Genomic DNA, 24638 nt, shown 5'->3' on the forward strand with positions numbered 1-24638 from the left:
GGACGGGTTATTGCTGGGTAGAGACTCATACTGTACACTAAGTTAATAAATTCTGTTGCTGGAGTCAGCTGAAGTGGGTTCAATAGATCTATATTATAATCGCCACAGACATAGACCATTTTCGTATTGCTTTTTCTTTCATACATTCCTGATAATAGTTCACTAAATGTCTCAATACATGAACCTAGACATCTGTATACACAGCTTACCAGAATGTTTTTAGATGATTCCATTTCTATTTCAACAGTAATACTTTCCATGATATTATCTATTGCTTGAGACACACTTCTTACTATCTTACACTTATAGTTTTCATCTATGAATAGAGCAACTCCTCCACATCTTTTTACCTTCCTATTTAATGTATAACTCTCATACCCCTCTATGTCAATCTTTTCAGACTGATCATCCTTTAACCAGGTTTCAGATATTGCAATTACAGTAAACTGATTATTCATATCTTTTAAACATTGTTTGATCTAAGAGATGTTTGCTTTCAAGCTCCTACTATTAAAATGTATAATTGATATTGCTCTATTTGTTGTTACATTCTTGTTAAATTGCTCTACAGTATAGTATTTACACTTCCTTTGAGTGTAGTTGATAAAGAAGTTATTCACCGGATCAATATTGTTCTCGATGTCATATCCCAGTGAAATCAAATGTTTTCAAATCAAGTTCTTCATTTTCAGTTATCAGTGCTTGTTTGTTAAACACACCATCCTGCCCTGCTTGGCTAAGGTCTTAGAAAAACTGGTCCACAAACAGCTCAGTCTTTTTTGGCCTCAAATAACATCCTGTCCGAACTGCAGTCTGGGTTCCGGCCTGGCTATGGATGCACGACAGCTACTTTGAAGGTCCTAGACCAGGGGTCTCAAACTCCAGTCCTCGGGGGCCGCATTCTCACGTTTTCCAAGTTTCCCTCGTTAAACACACCTGATTCAAATGATCAGTTCATCCTCACGTTCTGCAGGAGCCTGATAATTGAATCAGGTGTGTTTAACGAGGGAAACTTGGAAAACATGTAGGAATCCGGCCCCTGAGGACTGGAGTTTGAGACCCCTGTCCTAGACGATATCATTACTTCCCTGGATTCCAAGCAGATTTGTGTTGTTGCCTTCATTGACCTGACTAAAGTCTTTGACTGTCATCCATTCCATCCTCCTGCAGAGGCTCTCTATTATTGGCCTGTCATCACACGCATGTGATTGGTTTGCCAGCTACCTAAATAATTGACTCCAGAACATTAAATTGGAAAATATTCTTTCTGACCCTCTCACCATCTCCAAAGGGGTTCCTCAAGGCTCGATCCTAGGCCCATTGCTGTTCTCCATTTACATTAATGATGTAGTCAAGTATGTCGGCAGTTCAGATACACCTTTATGCTGATTATACTATCCTATACTCTGAAGGTCCTTCTCTCCATTCTGCAGCTTCCTCATTACAACTTAGCTTCACCTCCGTTGAACAATATTTCCATGAACTCAATGTCCTTCTTAACACTAAGAAAACCAAATGCATAATTTTTAACCAGTCTCGTGCTCCCAACAATATCCCTAAAATATTTTGTGCAGATGGCACTGAACTTGAGTTTGTAAATTGTTACAAATATCTTGGTTTATGGTTGACTCGTCCCTCTCCTTCACTACCCACATAAAACACCTTCAGTCAAAAGTCAAATCTCGTCTTAGCAACAAGGCCTCCTTCACCCGTGCAGCAAGACACTCTTTTGTCAAAATGACCATCCTGCCCATTTTTGATTATGGCAACACCATCTATAGGATGGCATTCCACTCCACTCTCAATCAGCTGGACCCGCTTCACCACTCCGCTATCCGCTTCGCCACAGGTGCGCACTTCTCCACTCACCACTGCGATTTGTATAAATTAATTGATTGAACATCACTCCACACCCAACGACTTCACCATTGGTTTCACCTCATTTACAAATCCATACTCGGGATGTCACCTCCCTATCTGTCCTCCCTCCTGCACCGTCATCATTGTTCCCTCAATCGAAGGTCCAGTAATCTTATTAAATTCACCATACCCAAACTACGTACAGTTTTTGGTTGAAACTCGTTCCATTTCTCTGCAGCTTATGATTGGAATACTATGCAAAATACCCTTAAATTCACTGTCATCACATCATTTACAATTTTCAAACAAAAATTGCAACAAGTTTTAACCGACTCTTGCAGCTGTTAGTTTAAATATGTTGTTATATTGTATAGTTTTATTGTTCTTGGTTGTTGTTCTTTATTTTTGATTGTGTATGTATAACCTTGTTTTATGTATTTATTTATTTTTTAGCACTCCATCCCCCACCCCCCTGAAAGAGCCATTGTTCTTTGGGTCAGGCTGCAGTTGTAAATAATAACTTGTTCTTAATTTTTTGCCTGGGTAAATAAAGGTTAAATAAAAATACCGGTTTTTTTCCATGTATAATGCGCAAAATTTAGTGTATAGTGTATAGTATAAAGTAAAGTATAGTGAAGTTTGCTGACAACACGACTCTGGTGGGTCTCATCACCAAGGGAGACGAGACTCAATACAGGCTGGAGGTTGACCTTCTGACCACGTGGTGCAGGGACAACAACCTCCTGCTGAACGTCGACAAGACCAAGGAGATTGTTGTGGACTTCCGGAAGGGTCACACCCAACATCTGCCGCTGACCATCGACGGTGCTGTGGTGGAGAGAGTGAGCAGCGCCAAATTCCTGGGGGTGCACATCAGTGAGGATCTCTCCTGGTCCACCAACACCGCATCACTGGCAAAGAAAGCCCAGCGCCGCCTGTACTTCCTGCGGAAACTCAGGCGAGCGAGCGCTCCTCCGGCCGTTATGACTACATTTTACCGCGGCACCATTGGGAGCGTCCTCTCCAGCTGTATTGCTGTTTGGGGTGGCGGCTGCACTGACTACAACTTGAAGGCCCTGCAGCGCATAGTGAACACGGCTGGTAAGATTATTGGTGCTTCGCTCCCCTCCTTGAAGGACATTTACACCTCCCATCTCACCCGCAAGGCGACCACGATTGTGAGTGATGTGAGTCACCCCGCTCACTCTTTGTTTGAGCTTCTGCCCTCTGGGAAGAGGTACAGAAGCCTGCGCTCCCGCACCACCAGACTCTCAAACAGCTTCATACTCCAGGCTGTTAGGATCCTGAACTCGCTTCCCCGTTCTGCGTAGCGTCCTGTACTTTTACTGTCTGTATGCACACTGGCTCTTATTTGTTGTGTTATCTGTTTATTTATTATTACTCTTATTATTTATTGTTTGTGCCTTCTTGTTTTTTATATTGCGTCGTTTACTTGTATATCTATCGTGTAATATGTCTTATCACCGTGGGATAGAGAAAACGTAATTTCGATCACTTTGTGTGTCTCGGCATATGAAGAAGTTGACAATAAAGCAGACTTTGACTTTGACTTTGATAAAATTTATTGTCCTAAAATCTGGGGTGCGCATTATACATGGGTACAATTTTTTTTATTTTATTTTATTTTTTATTTTATTTTATTTATTTTTTTTAAGAAAATCATGGTACACTAATTTTTGAAGAAAATCTTGTCACGGATGGAGTGTGGAAAGGAGCAGGGCGACCAAGTGCAGCTTGGAGGAACTCAAAACACAGACTTGGTAAACTAACATAACTCTCTAACAAAACCAACAACAGGACTGACCGACAAAGACGTTGTCAGGGTTTTCCAAAACTATCTTGATCATATGATTATGTTGGAATGTATGTAACCAGTAATAAATAACCTAGGTAGATTAGTTTTATGCTTATGTTGGTGTGTAACCAGTAATAAATAACCTAGCTTGTTCCATTCTACACAATGTCGTAAAACATCCCCTGCTCTGCTAATCTAGAGGTCAAGGGCTTTTTAACTTGTCTATTCAGTCTACTGTCACCCCCACCCTTTTTCTCTTAATAAAGATGCTCTTGTGGGAAGCGAGAGTCAGACGTCATTCGATCATTGCTGCACGCACAGTGACGAATGGACTCTCCGCCTGCAGGTGCCCAAAAAGACTTAACTGTCTCCCATGTGGTTCTTGCAAAATAAGTTAGAGTGAGCACCACCCTAACAGACATGGAACAAAAAGACAGGGTGACATTACCAAAGACAGGAACAGAAACCTGTGTTATTGTCAAATATTGTTTGTTTTTTAATCTCCATCGCGGACTTGACGTCATACGGAGGCAGTATCTGCGCATGCGCACTATGGATCCGATGCGAATAGTCCTCTTCTCTTCTTGACTGACAATGAATGTGATAGTTTAATACAATCAGCAAATAACAAAATGCGTATTACCGGTAATATTTTTTTTCACAACACTTTGCCTTGTTCCTTAAGTCTCTGCTGTTCACTTCAAACACGCTCCATACGAACGCAATGCTCTCGTATCAGACGCTTGCTCGATCACCTGCTCGTTTGCTGTCACAATGTACCCTACACAAATCCGAAACATTTGTTGCGGCTCCGAGTCACAACGAGGGGCAAGTTTTGGTTTCCAAGGGTGTTTTTATTCCTCTTCAACTTCTCTCCCATACAGAGCCGCCTTTTTCACATGTCCGCACGTCACCTAACGGATCGCGGTGGTGCCTTTACGGGCAGTCGGAGAAATCAACGCCAACAAAAAAAAGTACATCCAGCCTGTTTAAGACCATACCAAAGACTATAAAAATGAGACCCATTGCCTCCCTGCTTGGCACTCAGCATTAAGGGTTGGAATTGGGGGGGTTAGATTACCAAATGATTCCTGAGCGCGGCGCCGCTGCTGCTCACTGCTCCCCTCTCCCCCAGGGGATGGATCAAAATCACACGGGGGTGGGTCAAATGCAGAGGACAAATTTCACCACACCCAGATGCGTGTGTGACGATCATTGGAACTTAAAAAAAAATAATAATAATAATTTTAAAAAGAAATTGGGGTGCGTATTATACATGGGTACAGGCTTTTTTCCAGCATCGACATGCCATTTTTAGGGTGCGTATTATACATGGGGGCGCATTATACATGGAAAAAAACGGTAAATAAAAAGAAGAAACAAAAGAAAACTGAAATTTGACCAGGATAACATGATTTGAATACAGCAATAACAAATTAGGTGGAAGTTAGAATATGTTTTGAATACAGCATGATTTGAATACATACAACTATAACAAACTGGGCGTTTGAATATGATTTGAATACAGCATAAAACTGGAAGTTAGCATATCAAGTGATATACATTTGTTTTGATTACAGCAATGCCAAGTAAATTTAGTGATAACAGTGAAAACAACAGTGACAGTTAAATCAATTTCGAGAGAGTTGGAATCACAATCCCGAGGCACCCCGGGCATCGTCCCCAGCAACAGGCGGCACTTGCACCGACCGATCACACAGCTAATCGCCTCCCATGCTCGTCTCACATAAGTTTGTGCGTGTGTGTGGGAGTGGCCCAGGTATAGTCTTTGCTATAGCTTTTATCGTTTTCATGTCTAGCTCATTCAAATCTATTGAGGTTTTGGATGTACAATTTGTTAGAATAGAAAATACTTCTTCTGTGACCGGTTCGACCACAAGTGGTTGGGCGGAACACATTTGATTCTTTCACTTTCAAATTCACTCAACCATGTTTCTACTTCCTAGTTCCTACCCATTATTCATCTTTAGTAAATATATTATAAAAACTGAGTCTACATACTGTGCAATCAACATTTAGTAAATGACTTTGTCTGGGAATGAGCCATTTGCAGATTTTGACTGTTTTTTTTTTTTTTTTAAATGATGGGTACCAAATTACTGTCAAGGTTCGGGGTAGCATACTTCTTTTGTCCACAGGGAACAACCGTAAGCACAGTGGCAGAGTGCAGAGGGCCCAGGTGCGGCTCATCAGGCTCGTTAAAGAAGGGCTCTTAAGGAGCATGCTGTCTACTGCTCGTCGCCTGAGTGTCCCTTCAGTGTGATCACCTCCACGATTGTGCCTCTAGCTCCTTGAGCTCGCTCATAGCTAGCGCTCTTCCTGCTCATCAATGACACGTTCTTCAGTTCCTCTGGTCTGCAGTAAGATCTCCGCCACAGCCACCTTCATTCTCTGACCAAGTCTTGTGTATCCTGCTCGTAGGCTCCCTCCACTGATCACCGCCAAGATCCACCTAGTTCTGGCTGAGCTCCTCACGCTCCGCCACTGCTGCCCCCGCTCCGTGCTCCTGGCTTCGATCATGCCGCTCTACCTCCACCGCAGCTCTTCCAATAAACATTCACTCATTCTGGACGTGTGAGTTGTTTTTTCTGCATGTGGGTCAAATCAATTGATAAAATGATGACAATTACAAGTTTTATGATAGCTCATAGGTGTGTGTCTAACATATCATGCTTAAAAATCCTCCCTTTTTACATTTTAATCATTCCGTTCCGGTCTATATAAAGTGGAACAGCAATGCTTTTGTCTGAAATTGTTATATCAGCACAGGCCCCCCTTTTACCCCTGTTCTAAGGCACGTCTGAGAGCATATTTATGAGTTTGTTACCCCTTTGAGGTTAAAAACAAGAATGGCACCTGTATGATATGAGATAATTTCAAATAATGTGAATGATTTGGGTACGTTAGACACATAACAATGGAATAATGAGGCATCTGGTGCTGAGGTGATGGTAGGGAGGCCCCCAAATGAAATTCTGCTAAATGCCCTTCAAGTATTGGGCCAATTTTGATCACAACTGTATGTGTCTTGCATTTTAAGGTGGAGGCAGCAGCTCATTTGTTGAACAGAGGGTGTGTTTCTACCGAAGTCAAATTCCTTGTTTGGCACGCTCAAACATGGCGAATAAAAAACTCTTGAATCTTGTATCTTGAATCATTTCTAACAGATTAAATCAAACTGCGGCTATACAGGACCACTGCAGGTGGACGAAAAGGATGCTATATCATTTTCATAGAGGTTTGTCACCAGGATTTCTGCTACTCTTTCATTGTAGTGCCCTCAACACACATGGTCACATAATTCATAATCCACTAATGTTAGTTACAGCGTGTACTCCAGTGGCATGATACATCGTGATATATCATGTTATTAAAACTAATGTCAAATGTGAGAAGTTGTCGTCACCATCTCAATCCTTCACAATTTATAGTATACATTTTAATTTTATTTATTTTTAAGCAATATTCTTCTACTCAACAGAGCCATTGTTCTCCATGCAACCTTGCGCTTCACACCAATCCTGCAACAACTAAGAAATGGCCTCAAGGTCGATGACTTCCTCGGGGTCATTGAAAGGCAGACACTGATCTGTGCACCACAGTTTGTCCCCAAACAGGAAACCAATATTGTGTAAGGCTAGAAATGACAATGAAATGCTTTGAAAAAAAATCTCACCCTTTCTGTAAGTGAGACATACTCCAGATCATCCTGAATATTGCCAACAATCATCCCACTTTGTGAATGCTACTTCAGTCAATCAGCAAGCACTGTAAGCATCCCACTTTGTGAATGCTACTTCAGTCAATCAGCAAGCACTGTAAGAATCATATAAAGCAGCATACCAAATTGCTCAGTGCAAAAAAAAACCCCACCATTGCAGAAGAGCTGATCCTAACTACCTGCAGCCGTGGATATGGTCTCTGTCATGTTGCCCCATTTTTATTTAAAAAAAAACAGCACAAATTGTTTTATTCATTTTTGTTTTGTAGGTTAAAATGTTTTTTACAGTGTGCTCCTGAGTTAATGTTGCTGATTACTCTGAATTGAATATTATTTATTGCTGTTATTTAATTTAATATTATGTATGTTTATTATTATTTGATTGTATTTTTTTTCACCATAAAATGGCAGTTGGTCAAGAATGTTTATAGTTTGAATAATTAGAATTTATTTTTTAATTTGAATCTGTTCTGTTACAGACTAGAAAACAGTGTTATTAAGAAAGTTATTCTTTATTGTAAGATCTTTCTTTTTTGTTTTCTTTAATGTTAATAACGGGGGGGGGGGGGCGAAATGTTTTCTTCTACCTAGGGGGAGGCATCACAGAAAATGATTGTGAAGCACTGTTTTAAACCAATAGGTGGCAGTAATATATTTTCAATCCCCGCATTCATTAGCACAAAGAAGACACATCCCGGAAATAGTAGCAACATGGCGGAATGCAAGAGAAGCGGTAGTGAAAAACACGATTCGCATTCAGGCGGCGAAGCTCCCAAATTATCGGATTTATTTGACCGTGGGTGGAAGATTCTTGATGAGGTAGACAACACAAATGATCCCCTTGCTTCTAACAGTGTTCAGGTGCGAGTCAAACGTGCCATAGGTTTGTTCGAAGAAACATCCCGTATGGCTTCTCAGCTGGACTTGTTCAGTCTCAATGAAGAGTTGGACGAGATTGCCACAGCGGACCTCAAATATTTGCTGAGCCCCGCTCTCTTAGGCGCCCTGACCATGAAGCTGACAGGTCGAGACAAACGATTGGAAATTGTCCAAACAGCCCGGGCTTACTTTATGGATTTTCTGAAGAGATGTAAAGACTATAACATATCTCACTTTCATCTACCGGAGTCCGTGAATGAAAGCCCAATTTCGGACGAAGCAGCAAAGAACGCTCCCTCTGCCTGCACAGTAAGTGCCACATTGACCATTATTACCATAGTTTGGGCTCTTATTCATTAGGCGTACTTCGAGGGTCTGGCCAACGATAGTTGCTACCTCCCCCATGTTTTAGTTTGGGAATAGTTATTTTGCCTTATTTTTCAAACTGCAACTCTCCCACGACCATTATTGTGGTGACGTGAACGGCCGTGATTGGTCAGTCACTAGAGAGGCATTCAGGGCAAGCCGTGAATCAACTATACTACCGTGATTACTAGGGGTGTAAATCGCGGGTTTTGACACGATACGATATCACATTGATACAAAGAACTACGATACGATATTTGCCGACATCTTAAAGCCTGCTGCGATTCATTCACGATATAGTGCTTTAGGATCGATATATATATTTTTTTAATAAAAAATATAGAACAATATCCTGATTTATAACAATTTATATGCAAAACCAACAAGGTACTGCAAACTCTTTATTTAGGAAATTACAAGAGTATTGTAGTATACAAAGTGCTTATTTTAACATTGAACTTTGATATCGTGTTTTTTCTTTAAATGTGCGGCGAGATTTGTGGTCCCTGAATATTTGATCACCACATGGCAGAATTTACAAACTGCACGTGTCTTGTCCGTTGAGCCATCTTTTCTTTGGAATCCAAAGTGCTTCCAAACGAATGACTTGAAGCCTAAAGGGGAGCAAAACACAGAAGTGTTACTTGTTTTGCGGTTCTGCCTGTGAGTGAGAAAGGTGGCTAAATAAATGTCTGTGACGACATCGTCATATATTGGAATTTTCATTCATCACAGTGTTCTGCCAAGCCACGTTTCAATTGAGTTGATTAGTAACGGGCGAGTTTCCAATTATGAACTATAATTTGTGTACTTTTATTTTTATGAATTAGTAACTCTGATATTCATCAATATTTGTATCAACTTTTTAAACTATGCAATGTATTTTCCCAGCCTATGCCCAGCACATTCAACTTGGTTGCCATGGCCGCACAAAGACAAGCTAAAATTGAGCGATACAGTCAGAAGAAGGAGCTGGAGGCCAGACTGTTAGATGTGCGAAGATCCGTGGAGAGTGGACAGGCCGACGATGAAACAAGCAGAGATTTTTACTTGCTGAATGTCCGGAAATGGGTGATTCTGTGCCTGGATGAAGTACAGAGCATAGACCAGGAGATGGAAATATTGAAGAGTATGGATCAGATGCAGCTTGGTGCTGCACAGCCTGCTAAACTGAGCAGGCCTCCGATGAGACCATTTATTCTCACAAAGGATGCTATGCAGGTTAGTTTGGGTATGGTGTCAAATCAAATTAACATTTGAATGTAGTAGAACGCAATTTTGGGGAAAAGACAACAAGATTAGGTTATGGTTTGCGCCTGTTTTTAAGACCCACTATTTAAAGATGTGTAATTGGCACGTGTTCCCCTTTTTATTACCCGATGCCACTGAATTGTCCACTAACCAAAGACTATAAAAATGGGACCCATTGCCTCCCTACTTGGCACTCAGCATTAAGGGTTGGAATTGGGGGGTTAGATCACCAAATGATTCCGGATCGCGGCACCGCTGCTGCTCACTGCTCCCCTCTCCCCCAGGGGATGGATCAAAATCACACGAGGATGGGTTAAATACAGAGGACAAATTTCACCACACCCAGATGTGTGTGTGACGATCATTGGGACTTTAAGTTTTTTAAACTTTAACCCAGGGCTGTGGACTCGGTTCGGACTCGGGGACTCGGACTCAGTGGGGATTTTGACCGAGCCCACCGAGTCCGACAATAAAAAAAAAAGAGGCAAGACGCAGCCAGAGAGTGTCAGGTTACTTACAGTCAGCGCGGTAGGAGTTGGAAGAAGCAGTAAAAACTCCACCAAACTCGTCGTAATGACCCGTGATATATGTCATATCGTTACTATTTTCCAGGTTCTTAGATAGCAAGAATAGGTCGGACAACGACGTGAATGATAACCGCTTTATTCCTTACTCACAGTGCGTTCACAGGGCGTACCACAACAACACAGAATGCGCCCATCCCACTTCCGGGGTTTTTCTACTACGGAATTTGAGTTAGCCCAAAATACACAGCATCTCTTCCCCTCTTACAATGAACGTGCTATATGCACCTATAACTTGACATCTTCAAGATCTATCAATAACTACCATTAAACAATTATCATATATGGTCCAGACGATTATGACAATATTATTCCCATGAAACCTTAACTTTGGGTGAGTTTGGACTACGTCGGATTATACCGAATTATAGCGAAAAACCGATGTCGTACGGCGTCAGCACTATGTTGTTTTCAATAAAAACATGAACACACGTTTGCGTCAGTCAATTTTAATTTTTATAAAGGATTATTCTGGGTAGCACGTTCGCCTTAGGAGGGTTAGGAGGGTGCGGGTTCAATTCCACCTCCGGCCCTCCCTGTGTGGAGTTTGCATGTTCTCCCCGGGCCCGTGTGGGTTCTCTCCGGGCACTCCGGTTTCCTCCCACATCCCAAAAACATGCTTGGTAGGCCGATTGAAGACTCCGAATTGTCCCTAGGTATGAGTGTGAGTGCAAATGGTTGTTTGTCTCTGTGTGCCCTGCGATTGACTGGCAACCGGTTCAGGGTGTCCCCCACCCACTGCCCGATGACGGCTGGGATAGGCTCCAGCGCGCCCGTGACCCCCGTGGGGACTAAGCGGTTCAGAAAATGGATGGATTATTCTCATTTAATGTCTTTAAATTCATCCGCGTTCTGCCATTGAAGCGGGGCGCATTAAAAAACAAGTCGTACAGACGGAAACGTTTTGTGATCAAATCTTTCATAACGAAAATGATTTGAGTGAATTGATTTGAATGAATAATTGAGACGAAATTTCAGTTCTGAAGGCTCCTTTTGTCCCAAGCAAAGTGACAGATGGTGGGTGGGGGGATAAAAATTGTAAAATCAATTCACTCAAATCATTCTCGTTATGAAAGATTTGATCACAAAACGTGTGTGGCTTTTTCTTAAATGAACACGTTTGACATTGCTATCGTGTCAGCTTTTAATTATATTGCGCTGTCATGTTAAAGCAAATTAATAAATGCAACAATATTAATTTGCTTTGAAAATACCTGAGTAATAAAATAAAATGGATGGATGGATGAATGATGATCACAATTAAGTATAAAGTCTCCTTTGTAATATATACTCCTTGTAACCTGTACCCAAAAGAGAGGAGTTTCTTTGCATCGAGGTTTATGCAAAGAGCTCACGTAATTATATTGTTGCGTTTTGGTGAAGTGAATGAGTGTTCCGTCTGTACGACTGGTCTTTGAATGCACCCCGCTTCAATCGCAGAACGCGGATGGCATCAAATGAGAATAATCCTTTATAAAAATTAAAATTGACTGACTCAAACGTAAGTTCTTCATGTTTTTATTGAAAACAACATAGTGCTGACGCCATACGACATGGGTTTTTCGCTTTCCAAATAAGGGGTCGTCACTAATTATTTGTGTTTAGATAAATGTCTGAGCTATAATGGTGTAATTAATGATTAAAACTTAAAAGTATCTGTTTATTGTATTCGTTTATATGTTTAATAAAGACAAAGCCATCACAAAACTGTTGTAATTATTTAGATTTTGATCTAAATTAGCCTTGAATAAAGACTAAGCAGTCACATGAATTAACAGAAAAAATGGAAAGCCGGACTCGGACCCATGGCCAAGAGGCCGGACTCGGTGCAAAAATCTGACCGAGTCCACAGCCCTGCTTTAACCGCATATGTTGTGATGCGGGTGATAAAAGAATAACTTATTGCTGATTGAATCGCGTCTCATAATCAATGTTCCCTTTAATTTTTCAAGTGTCTGTGCAAACACACACGCTCCCTGTGCACACTGTGGACCCATGTGTGCAACATCAGATTAAATAAATAAATGAATGACTGAACGAATAAATAAATAAATAAATTATTGTCAACAAGAACTTTAACATACTCGGGGTCGGAATTTGTTTTGTGTGACACCTCGTTCCTTTTCTGGCGGTCTTTTGCGCTCTCCCACAATAATGTACCGCGAGATCCCCTGGCCCATCTTGAGTCTTTGTACAATTCCAACAGCTTTCAAATGTTATTTCTGCTAAATGTGTTTCTCAAAAAAGAGAAAATCACATCCAGCTTCACCGTTTGTTCTTTTATTTGCACACACTCCGACAACCATTCCATCTTAAAAGAACCGCGGCATCTCTTATTTACAGTTCTTTGGCCTGAAGAGTGGATGCGTCGCTGCTCGTTCGTTTTGCCATGATAAGGGGTTAGCTAATTTAGCATTTGCATCTCATGACTCCGCCGCAGTGTTGATAGCTAGCAAACCTGCACGGCACGAATGGATAGGACACATTTTCAGGCACTGTCAATGCTATGATTGGCTATTTAGCGTAAGTGAACCATATCATATTGGCTGGTCACCTGTCAATCACTGATTTACACGACAAAAAGGCACAAAGAAAATCATCCGTCCACTTGATTAGATTACGTCTAACATTAGATACTGAGCAATTAGTGTATGCTGAATTTTATTTTGTGTGCAGCGTGGAGTTTCTTGTGCGCAGAGACTTCGCGAGCAGTGCGCAATTGCGCAGCTGCGCAGCTTAGAGGGAACACTGCTCATAATATTTGTTTATTCCCCAGGCTCAGGTGTTTGGAGCTGGCTACCCCAGCCTTCCCACCATGACAGTGGATGACTGGTATGATCAGCACAAGAAACACGGAGTGCTGCCTGATCAGGGAGTTCCCAGAAGGGGTGTGGCGGAGGACGACACTGATGCAAAGGAGCGTGAAGAAGAAGAAAAAGAGAAACAGACAGAAAATGATGATGATGAGTCTCTGATGAAAGCCAGGAAGTGGGATGAGTGGAAAGACGATCATCGCAGAGGTTATGGCAACCGCCAAAACATGGGCTAACTGGTCCCAACACCAATTACCTAAACATGCCTTGTTCTGTGGACATGCTTCAGAAACTTCCAGAAAAAAAACTTTTGCTATTTATCGATCACCAAAACATATTGTGCACCTTGTTTCTTTAATTTGATAATTCATAGATGTGACGCTGATTTACTCATGTTGTAATTTCTGTTTTTACTCTGATTTAAATTACTTATGTTAAATTTTTGGTATGTCCTTAACTTTTTTTCATTTTTTTTTTATCAGGTGGCATCCAGCTTAAATGCATTTATTAGTACTGCTACAAAAACCAACCACTTCAGTGAAATGCAGAAATTCAGCTGTTACATAACATTTTCTCACAACATTAAGATTATGTGGGTGAAAACTCCAGAATACTTCCAAGTGCCTCACTTGGCAATTTGAATTATGTTAGAAGAATCTGTCAAACATTTATAAAAATGCTTTTTTTTTTTATGTGTCATTCACTGTATCTTTGGCTTCAGAGAAAATACAGTATGTCCAACTTTGTAAAATGCAATGAAATGAGCAGAAAGTCAAGTCAGTGTATCATGTACCCGAATTGCTTCACAGCTCTTGTGTGCAACACTACTGTCGTCAGACATGCGCAAAAAATGTGATCTTGTTAAGTGAAGTCATATGAAAGATTAACACATTACATCAGTCTATTTAACGATCCAATTTGACAATAAATGTTCAAAGAAATAATGTAACAACTTGTTAATGGTGTATGAATAACACCAAATATTCTATATGTTCAGAAGTGAAGGCAACTTAAGTAAAATTTGAATTCCAATAAGTTGGCCTTCTGTCACACAAAAATCAACTCATGGTAGTGCATGTCAGTGACCACTGTAGGTAATTGTGAAAATGTGGCTCAAGCATTTTATCTTGACAAATAGCTATGAAGCTGACAGAGTACAGCCTGTGGAATATACCTTTCATGCAAGCGCAGTATGAAATGCATACCAACCCAACAATCATTAGTGTACCAGGTTGTGTACAGATGTTTGTATTAATGGGCAAGCAAATTACCAATAGGCCTCTCGCAGCTTAAGCAGGCATTTTATATTGCCGCTGTTATTGAACCCCCCCCTGAAAAATTGTCATAAATGCGTGTTTTAGGCTATAATCCTTTATTGTGTAATAAAGCCTATCAAAGAACAAACTTCATTGTTTAGGACCTCAATATTGTGAGTTACATTTTGCAGTGAATTTCTCCCAATGGGCTTTGCTTTTATTTCGTTGTTGATGGACGTGACAATATGATTAGCACTCAGAGATAGAGAAAATCAAAAATGTATGTATTTATATATTTTTTGTACTGATGAAATGTGCGTGTTGTGCTTCTCCCAGAGTCTGGGACGTGCCTCCCCTGCCATGAAAAGGGGAAAACCAAATTCAATTGTTTTTATTATAAAGTCATTTTCCTTTTAATTAAATACTGGGATGTGGCTCTTAGTCTCTGACTGGTTGGCCACTAGGGGTGTAAATCGCGGGTTTTGTCACGATACGATATATCGATACAAAGAACCTCAATACAGTATTTGCCGATATCTTAAAGCCTGCTGTGATTCATTCACGATACATCACGATATAGTGCTCTACGATCGATACAGAACAATATCCTGATTTATAACAATTCATACGCAAAATCAAGGTACTGCGAACTCTTTATTTGGGGAAATTACAAAGTGCTTCCAAACGAATGACTTGAAGGCCAAAGGGGAGCGAATTTTCTCGTCTTCTTGGACACTAGCCATAGCACCAGCCCAGGAGCCGTGTAGTTGTCGGCTCCCCTTTCACGTGCCTGCTCTGCTCACAACACAACACGCCGCACACTGCTCCCGGAAAGAGGAAGCAAGCAACAATGACCTGGATTTCAAAATAAAGTCGCGTCTAATGTCCGAGGTCAAAAACAGGCGATATAGATCGATGTTTACGTTTAGCATCAATGCCAACAAATCGGAGAGCATTATATCGATTACCGTTTTTTTCCGTGTATAATGCGCCCCCATGTATAATACGCACCCTAAAAATGGCATGTTGATGCTGGGAAAAAGCCTGTACCCATGTATAATACGCACCCAATTTTTATTTTATTTTTTTTAAGTCCCAATGATCGTCACACACGCAGGGAGGCAATGGGTCCCATTTTTATAGTCTTTGGTATGGTCTTAACTAGGCTGGATGTAATTTTTTTTTGTTGGCGTTGATTTCTCCGACTGCCCGTAAAGGCACCACCGCGCTCAGTGCGCACATGTGAAAAAGGCGTGCGGACGTGAAAAAGGTGGCTCTGTATGGGAGAGACGTTGAAGAGGAATAAAAACACCCTTGGAAACCAAAACTTGCCCCTCGTCGCGACTCGGAGTTGCAACAAATGTTTCGGATTTGTGTAGGGTACATTGTGACAGCAAACGACCAGGTGATCGAGCAAGCGTCTGATACGAGAGCATTGCAGTCGTATGGAGCGTGTTTGAAGTGAACAGCAGAGACGAAAGGCACAAGGCAAAGTGTTGTGAAATAAAATATTACCTGTAATACGCATTTTGTTATTTGCTGATTGAAACTGCTAATTATACTGTGAATTGAAACTAATAGGAAGAAAACAACTCTCGCTCTTTATATAGCTGACGTGTCTTGCGCATCCGTTCTGCGCATTGGATCCATAGTGCGCATGCGCAGTCATACTGGCTCCGTATGACGTCCGGTCCGCGATGGAGATTTAAAAACAAACAATATTTGACAATAACACACCATAAAGGATTGCACCATCGCATCAAACGATGTGTCGTCAATTATGAATTTTACTGAGTAAGTGTGTTGGGCAGGATGGCTGAATGCGATGCGCGATTGACAACAAACAAGAAGAAAGATGATTTCAAGTTTTATTTCGAGGGAGATTTGTCATGTCTCGTCCCCAGTTTTCCTATGTGTCTAAGTTGCCATAGTTTCTGTTCGCGTCGCCCCTCTTTTCCTGTGTCACCTCAATCAATGTAACGTGTTTTGTATTTAAGTCCTGTCTGCCCCTCTCTCACCGTCGGATGATGTCATGATGTCTGTTTGGTTTCTGTTCCTGTCTTTGGTAATGTCACCCTGTCTTTTTGTTCCACGTCTTTGTCGGTCAGTCCTGTTGTTGGTTTTGTTGTACCATGACTTTCTTAAAAAAAAAAAAAATGTTGTACCCATGTATAATGCGCACCCCAGATTTTAGGACAATAAATTAGTTAAATTTTGCGCATTATACAAGGAAAAAAACGGTAATCGATGTGTATCGATGAATCGTTACACCCCTATTGGCCACCCCTGGGCTACGCAGTTAGACTGAACTGCTCTCTGTCTTTATGTCGCTGTTTAAGTATTCAAACACTGTGGCTAAATTGATTTCCGTAGTTAAACAGGTGTATATAAATAATATCTTGTGTTTTTTGTCATCTGTCTGTAATGTTGTGTTTCTTTAGATCAGGGGTCACCAACCTTTCTTAAACCGAGAGCTACTTCCTGGATACTGATTAAGGCAAAGGGCTACCAGTTTGACACACACTTCTGAAATAGCCAATTTGCTCAATTTAGCTTTCACTGTGTGTTATTATTGTCATTTCCAGTTCACGTGTAAGTGTGATTTTAACAAGAATAGCAAAAATACAGTCGAACCTCGGTTTTCGACCACAATCCGTTCCAGAAGGCGGTTCGAGAAGCGAATCGGTTGATTTCAGAATCTATTTTTCCCATTGCAAATAATGGAAAAAAATTTAGTCCGTTCCAAGACAAGTCCTGATGTACTTTCCAAAAATGAAGTGGACCTCAGTGCGCAGGGACCTTAATTTGGTCCGATCGCGCAACCACAGCGCGCCGGCCGGGCGCTCACTGTCGCATTGCTTTAAGAGCGTCTTTGTGTTTTAGGATGGCTTTACTGCTCCCACTTGCTTTCTTTAGAAGCATGATAAGGGGTTAATTCAATCCTCAAAGTACCGAAAATACAATAACTACGAAGTCAGTCGGCATCCGGGCCGCGCGGTCGGGTTTTCCCTGGTCCTCCCGGCTCATCACGCGAAGTTTGACCTCCGAATTTTGTTCAACAACCCAAGCAAAAAAATCTCGAATTTTTTGTTCAAATTTTGATTTGTTCGAGAACCTGGACGTTCGGAAACCGAGGTTTGACTGTAAAATAAATAGATTTCATGTGCTTTATTGAGTGGTTTTATGTGTGAAGACTGCTGATATGAGATTTTAATTAAAATAGTTCAGATTAAATAATGAATAAGCGACACTAGAGCAGCGTTCAACCAACCTTTTTTGTGACACAGTTAGGTGCCGGACAAATTTTACTGGGGGGCGGGCGTCAGTGCTTCCCCAGTCATGAACCTCACCGCACGTCACTGTCCCAGACTTACGTTTCAACTGTACACGGTGTCATTTTCGCCATAGAGACAAAAACTAACGTGAAAACACCGCGGGGAAATTAATGTATTTGTTAGGCCGCCGAAATGATTGGCAACGTAAGATGGCCGCCGGCGGCTTCGGCTTCACTCCTCCGTCCTCTCGCCTGTAGTTCTCGGCTGTTCCGGCATACGAACTGACATACTGTACTGTTCATTAGTTTGAACAGCACATGAAGAAACGCTTGGTTACTGGCGATCGAACTTACCTTTGCTCACTTGTTTTGCATTTGTGTCAATGAATGAATTTCATACGAGTATTTACTATAATTTTGGTTTTACTAATAGGGCGGGGGCGGCTCGGTGGGCACTTGGGTAGCACGTCCGCCTCACAGTTAGGAGGGTGCGGGTTCGATTCCACCTCCGGCCCTCCCTGTGTGGAGTTTGCATGTTCTCCCCGGGCCCGCGTGGGTTTTCTCCGGGAACTCCGGTTTCCTCCCACATCCCAAAAACATGCTTGGTAGGCCGATTGAACGCTCCAAATTGTCCCTAGGTGTGAGTGCGAGTGCAAATGGTTGTTTGTCTCTGTGTGCCCTGCGATTGGCTGGCAACCGGTTCAGGGTGTCCCCCGCCTACTGCCCGATGACGGCTGGGATAGGCTCCAGCACGCCCGCGACCCCAGTGGGGACTAAGCGGTACAGAAAATGGATGGATGGATAATAGGGCGGGTACGACGAGTGTGTTACGACCTGCGTGCACTTTTGTGTTACTATGACGTCATAGGACCACTACGGCTTGCAGTTCAAGCTGCCAATTTCGTAGTTGCCCAGAAGATAGCAGTAACGTAACATTAGCTACAGAACTGTGAGAAATACTAAGTCATCCAACCTTGTGACCATAGCTCATTTGGCTCCGTTACTCTGATACGTCAACAAGTCCACCATATTGAAGGTGTCAGCAGACCATGAACTTCGTTAAAAGATAGTAAACAAAGTGCAATGATGTTAATGCCTTTTGTTCACCGATCCCCGTGGCACACGCAAATTCATATATTTCTTCATAAATCACACGAACAAGAGCGTGTGATTTTGAATACGATGACTGCTTCGTGACTGCTTTGGCTCTACTGACTGGGACATGTTTAGGAGGGCTCCCACTTGCGACGATCGAACAGACATTGAGGAGTATACTGACTCTGTTTCCTCCTACATCAGGAAGTGCATTGATGATGTGACTCACTCAAAATCCATCGTCACTCGGGCAGCCATGGCTGACAGGGGCTGTCTTCAAGCTGCTGAGGGCCAGGGACAAAGCCTTTAGAGCGGGGGATGAGGCTGGCTTGAGGACTGCGCGGGCCGACCTGTCCCGGGGCATCAAAGAAGCGAAGAGGGCGTTCTCTTGCAAAATTACCGCCCACTTCAAGGACAGCAGGGACGCACGGAGCCTTTGACAGGGCATTCAGACCATCACGGACTACAAGCCCGCGCCGCAGAGCTGTGAAGGCGACGTCCGTCTGCTCAATGATCTTAACCGCTTCTTTGCTCGCTTCGACGCTCAGAACAGCACTTGCTCGCTGAAGGCCACTCCCCCTTCACACGAGCTGCCCCTGTGCCTCTCCGCCGACAGCGTGAGGAGGGCGCTTGCCACTATCAACATCCGTAAGGCGGCGGGCCCTGACAACATCCCGGGTCGAGCGCTGAAGGACTGCGCTGGTGAGCTGACGGGTGTCTTCACGGACATCTTTAACACTTCCCTGCAGCAGGCCATCGTCCCGTCGTGTTTCAAAGCTGCCACCATCGTACCTGTGCCGAAGAAACCTGCTCCGTCCTGCTTTAATGACTACCGCCCCGTGGCACTTACGCCCATCATCATGAAGTGCTTTGAGCGGCTTGTCATGGAGCACATCCGATCCGTTCTCGCCCCCACCATTGACCCCTTCCAGTTTGCGTACCGAGCCAAACGGTCCTCTGAGGATGCCATCTGCTCTGCCCTCCACTCGGCCCTCACCCATCTGGAGAGAAGGGACTCGTATGTGAGATTGCTGTTTGTGGACTTCAGTTCTGCCTTCAACACAATTGTGCCAAAACGTCTCATCAGCAAACTTGACAAGCTGGGCCTCAGTACCTACCTCTGCAACTGGCTACTGGACTTCCTCTGTCAGAGGCCACAGGTGCTACGTGTTGGCGACAAAATCTCCGCCAGCATCACGCTGAGCACAGGGGCCCCCCAAGGCTGCGTGCTCAGTCCGCTGCTCTTCACCCTCCTGACGCATGACTGCACTGCAACCTACAGCGACAACCGCATAGTAAAGTTTGCTGACGACACGACTCTGGTGGGTCTCATCACCGAGGGAGACGAGACTCAATACAGGTTGGAGGTTGACCTTCTGACCACGTGGTGCAGGGACAACAACCTCCTGCTGAACGTCGACAAGACCAAGGAGATTGTTGTTGACTTCCGGAAGGGTCACACCCAACACCTGCCGCTGACCATCGACGGTGCTGTGGTGGAGAGAGTGAGCAGCGCCAGGTTCCTGGGGGTGCACATCAGTGAGGATCTCTCCTGGTCCACCAACACCGCATCACTGGCGAAGAAGGCCCAGCGCCGCCTGTACTTCCTGCGGAAACTGAGGCGAGCGAGCGCTCGTCCGGCCGTCATGACTACATTTTACCGTGGCACCATTGAGAGCGTCCTCTCCAGCTGTATTGCTGTTTGGGGTGGCAGCTGCACTGACTACAACTTGAAGGCCTTGCAGTGCATAGTGAACACGGCTGGTAAGATTATTGGTGCTTCGCTCCCCTACTTGAAAGACATTTACATCTCCCATCTCACCCGCAAGGCGACCGCTCTGGGAAGAGGTATAGGAGCCTGCGCTCCCGCACCACCAGACTCACCAACAGCTTCATACTCCAGGCTCGCTCCCTCTTTCTGCGTAGCGTCCTGTACTTTTGCGCTATGCTTACTGTCTGCTGTATGCACACTGGCTCCGTTTTGCTCCTCTTATTTATTGTGCTATTTGTTTATTTATTATTTATTCATCACTCTTATTATTTATTGTTTGTGCCTTCTTGTTTTTATATTGTGTCGTTTACTTGTATGTCTATCGAGTACTATGTCTCGTCACCGTGGGATAGAGGAAACGTACCGTATTTTCCGCCCTATAAGGCGCACCTAAAAACCTAAATTTTTATCAAAAGTCGACAGTGCACCTAAAAACCTAAATTTTTATCAAAAGTCGACAGTGCGCCTTATAGTCCGGTGCGCCTTATATATGGATCAAGTGATGAATTTGTTGATCCATACTGGTTGTTCACAGTGCTCTGCCAAAATGTTTTAGTACGTTTTAGTACGACTAGTAAATTACAAGGTCGCATCGCTTCCCAACATTACGGTAACTGTAGTCAGGGGGCGTCACCAAATAGCTGTTGTACCCGCGAGGCGATTGTTTACACTTTGCTGAGGCTCATGGGAGATTGCGAGCTGAGGGTCATGGGTTTTTGCGGATGGCTAATGCTATAACGATAGCTGCTATACGCGCGAGGCTATTTCATGTCAAAATAGGCTGCTCTGTTAATGTTTTGAGTAAATCTACGGATTGATATGGAAGGGAAACATAGGTAAGTAGTACCAATGCGTTAGATCGAACTTTAGTCAGTTCCAATCATTTTATAGGAGATCGTTTGAGAAACGCGATTGTTTACAGAGGGCTTGTTGGTTATTGCCTAGTGGCTAGTGGGTGCATACCCCAACCCTAGTCAACCTCAGTTTGTTGCAGTAAAGCTTCTATTTTATGCGCCTTATAGTCCGGTGCGCCTTATATATGGACAAAGTTTTAAAATGGGCCGTTCATTGAAGGTGCGCCTTATACCCCGGTGCGCCTAATAGGGCGCAAAATACGGTAATTTCGGGTTTTTTTGTGTGTCTTGACATGTGAAGAGATTGACAATAAAGCTGACTTTGACTTTTTTTACTTTGATTTTGCCCAGACTGCTCGCTACTAATGGTATTAATGAAACGCTAAGTGATGACAAGTAGATTTTTTTGTCGACAATACAAGTTCATGATGCATTACTAGAAATTATAACCACAGCCTGCACCGTGCCACGTCCAATATGGCGGCCACGTTGACTTACAGTTCAGAATCAAAGATCGTACCTATATGAATGGACATGACATTCTATCTAGTCTGAATGGTTGCTGACTGTGAGTCTGTTCTATCAATAAACTCGCCGCAAGACAACTACGTTTGTACACAAATTGAGGTAATGTTAATTATTACTTTCTAATAGAAACATATCTGCGGGTTTACTTAAATTGACATATTACTTACCCAACCCAAACTCTGGGTACTGAAAATCTTAGCAAGAGTAACGCTAAGCTACTCGTAGCTCAAAATGAATGTTGGATAACGAACATAGTGGAAATAATGTTTGAACGTTGTTCGTTCAACCGGAAGCGTAGGGACCTGCGCGTAAAAGATACTGACTTGCATTCAGAGCAGGAACTTGCGTTGTAGTGTTGCGGATGTATCTGTCCGTAAATCGTACACTTTAACCATACGCGTTAACATATCATTTTCTTGAAGCATTTTGGCATGTTCGTATTCTTTGTTCATCCTTCTGGTGTTTTATCCTCTTGCGCTCTGAGCAGGGGAGCTGTGTATACTGTTGTCTCGCATATAAGTGCAGTTACGGTAGTTAGGCTCATTGCGAATTCAGATTAAAGGTCACCTGAGTTATTTCAACTGACCTTGTGCGTGACAATGTTAAATCTGGCTACTTGCTCTCGCAGTTTGTGTGATTACTGACCATTTTTTGGACCAACCGTCTTTGGCTTGGCTAACAAGTTGTTGTGAGTCAGGAGTGCAGAATAACAACACTTTAACACTTGATTTTACGTTACATTTTCACGTTTCTTTTTGTTTAGATGCCTGTTGCTGGTCCATGGGTGTGAGTCGACTGGATGTATTTTACAGAAGGCTCCTCCTCAGCAAACTCTTCATTGGGGGGTGGGGAAAGCCTGAAGATCTCAAGAGGTAATGAGGAAATTATGCCAAGATTTTTTTGGTTGTGTGCCATTGTTGACCGCCTCTATACACATACCTAGATACCATCTCAAACCCTACTTTTAATGTAAGAGAGCCGATGCATCACCAGGAATATGTGTCATCACACTTCTTAAATGTGTGGTGGACTCGAGAAATCCATATTATTAGCCTAATACCGTATAGGCCCGAATATAAGACAATGTTTTTTGCATTGAAATAAGTGAAAAAGTGGGGGTCGTTGACATGCTGTATTTCTGTCTTGCAGAACCCCCCCCCCCCCCCCCCCCCACAAACCACACACACCCCACAAACCACACACACCCCACAAACCACACACCCCCTTCACAATACCTTTTTGCCAGTTGGCCTGTATGCCCCTATGAGCCACAGTGCCTGTTACTTTTTTGCCAATAATTCAGTAAAGCAATCAAAACGGAACCACGTCTTCCCTCCTGTGTTCTGACCGACACCCGGGGGGCGAAAAGAGCATAACCATCCGAGCCAACCCCCTATACCAGGGGTGGGCAAACGTTTTGACTTGTGGGCCGAACTGGGTCCTAAATTTGGACCGGAGGGCCGAACCAGGAGCAGATGGATGTAGTGTTTGTGTGAAGTAATATAAACGACCTGTAAAGGTCATTGCATAGAGTAGGTAGTACAGGTCATACCAAAGACTATAAAAATGAGATCCATTGCCTCCCTGCTTGGCACTCAGCATTAAGGGTTGGAATTGGGGGGTTAGATCACCAAATGGTTCCCGAGCGGGGCACCGCTGCTGCTCACTGCTCCCCTCTCCCCCAGGGGATGGATTAAAATCACATGGGGATGGGTTAAATGCACTTTAACTTTAACTTAACTTTAAAGCATGGATATTCAAAAAAAGTTTTTTGAAAACAAATGCATTTATTAACAGCATTAGAAGAAAAAAGTTCACTAAAAAACTGCTATCAGTGATTCTCATAAAATACGACACTGTTATTATGAATAACAGTTTCCATCACTTCAATGCTTGCAGGTCAGATTAATAAAATATGTTTATCTTATGAGATCACATCAAACGGCAAACATTCTGACCAAATATATCATCTTGAAGTATTGGTGAAAGCATGCATCCAAATGAAGTACCGTAAATTCCGGACTATTAGCCGCACCGAATTATAAGCCGCACCAGCTAAAATTGGGGGATATTTTAATTTTTTTCTTATATAAACCACACCGGACTATAAACCGCACGTGCACATGCGTTTTTTACAAAGAAAGATCGTTCACAGAAAGCCTTTTTAAAGTTTTAATAACATACTTTAACATGTCTTTCTAAACATTGCCTGTGACGCAGCAGTAGTACCGCAGCAACACGGAAGTGTGCACGCGAGTTATTAACAAAGAAAAACTGGACACAGAAAGCTTTTTTAAAGTTTTAATAACATACCTTAACATTTCTTTCCAACGCGAGTTATTAACAAAGAAAGACTGGACACAGAAAGCTTTTTTAAAGTTTTAATAACATACCTTAACATTTCTTTTCAAACACTGCCCGTGCCGTGGCAGTAATACCGCAGCAACACGGAAGTAACACAAGACTAATAGGGCTGGATTAAAAAAAAAACATACCCGGTAAAAGTCACTGAGACGCGGCGGTAACACAGCAGCAACACGGTAGTACAG

At 42.8% G+C, this 24638-nt stretch overlaps 2 protein-coding genes and 2 long non-coding RNA genes across 5 annotated transcripts in view; 3 read left to right on the forward strand and 1 right to left on the reverse strand.

Moving 5' to 3' along the window:
• The first annotated feature begins 5260 nt into the window (after positions 1-5260).
• Positions 5261-6268, forward strand: LOC133161245 (uncharacterized). The gene is made up of 3 exons (XR_009716032.1): positions 5261-5456; positions 5836-6050; positions 6119-6268. It is a non-coding gene; the product is annotated as an uncharacterized LOC133161245 (long non-coding RNA).
• Positions 6269-8093: 1825 nt separating this feature from the next.
• On the forward strand, positions 8094-14715 carry igbp1 (immunoglobulin (CD79A) binding protein 1). 2 transcript variants are annotated; one of them, XM_061284213.1, is made up of 3 exons: positions 8095-8606; positions 9555-9884; positions 13275-14715. In XM_061284213.1, exons 1-3 carry the CDS (start codon positions 8130-8132, stop codon positions 13545-13547), a joined length of 1080 nt encoding a protein of 359 aa, XP_061140197.1. In that variant the 5' UTR covers positions 8095-8129; the 3' UTR covers positions 13548-14715. The 2 variants fall into 2 exon arrangements, with proteins under 2 accessions (XP_061140205.1, XP_061140197.1); XM_061284221.1 differs by lacking the exon at positions 9555-9884 and having other exon boundaries at positions 8094-8606.
• LOC133157577 (uncharacterized) lies at positions 9052-10802 on the reverse strand. The gene is made up of 2 exons (XR_009715038.1): positions 10433-10802; positions 9052-9277 (listed from the first exon to the last, which is right to left on the reverse strand). It is a non-coding gene; the product is annotated as an uncharacterized LOC133157577 (long non-coding RNA).
• Positions 14716-22027: 7312 nt separating the features above from the next.
• The window catches only part of abhd18 (abhydrolase domain containing 18), a 36688-nt gene continuing 34077 nt past the window's right edge, over positions 22028-24638 (forward strand). Inside the window, exons 1-2 of the mRNA XM_061287466.1 lie at positions 22028-22188; positions 22853-22961. Of these exons, the coding sequence (XP_061143450.1) occupies positions 22870-22961 (92 nt within the window). The 5' untranslated portion in view covers positions 22028-22188; positions 22853-22869. The remainder of the gene's footprint in view (positions 22189-22852; positions 22962-24638) is intronic.

The sequence above is a fragment of the Syngnathus typhle genome, linkage group LG1 (assembly GCF_033458585.1).
Source record: "Syngnathus typhle isolate RoL2023-S1 ecotype Sweden linkage group LG1, RoL_Styp_1.0, whole genome shotgun sequence".
NCBI classification, from domain to species: Eukaryota; Metazoa; Chordata; class Actinopteri; order Syngnathiformes; family Syngnathidae; genus Syngnathus; species Syngnathus typhle.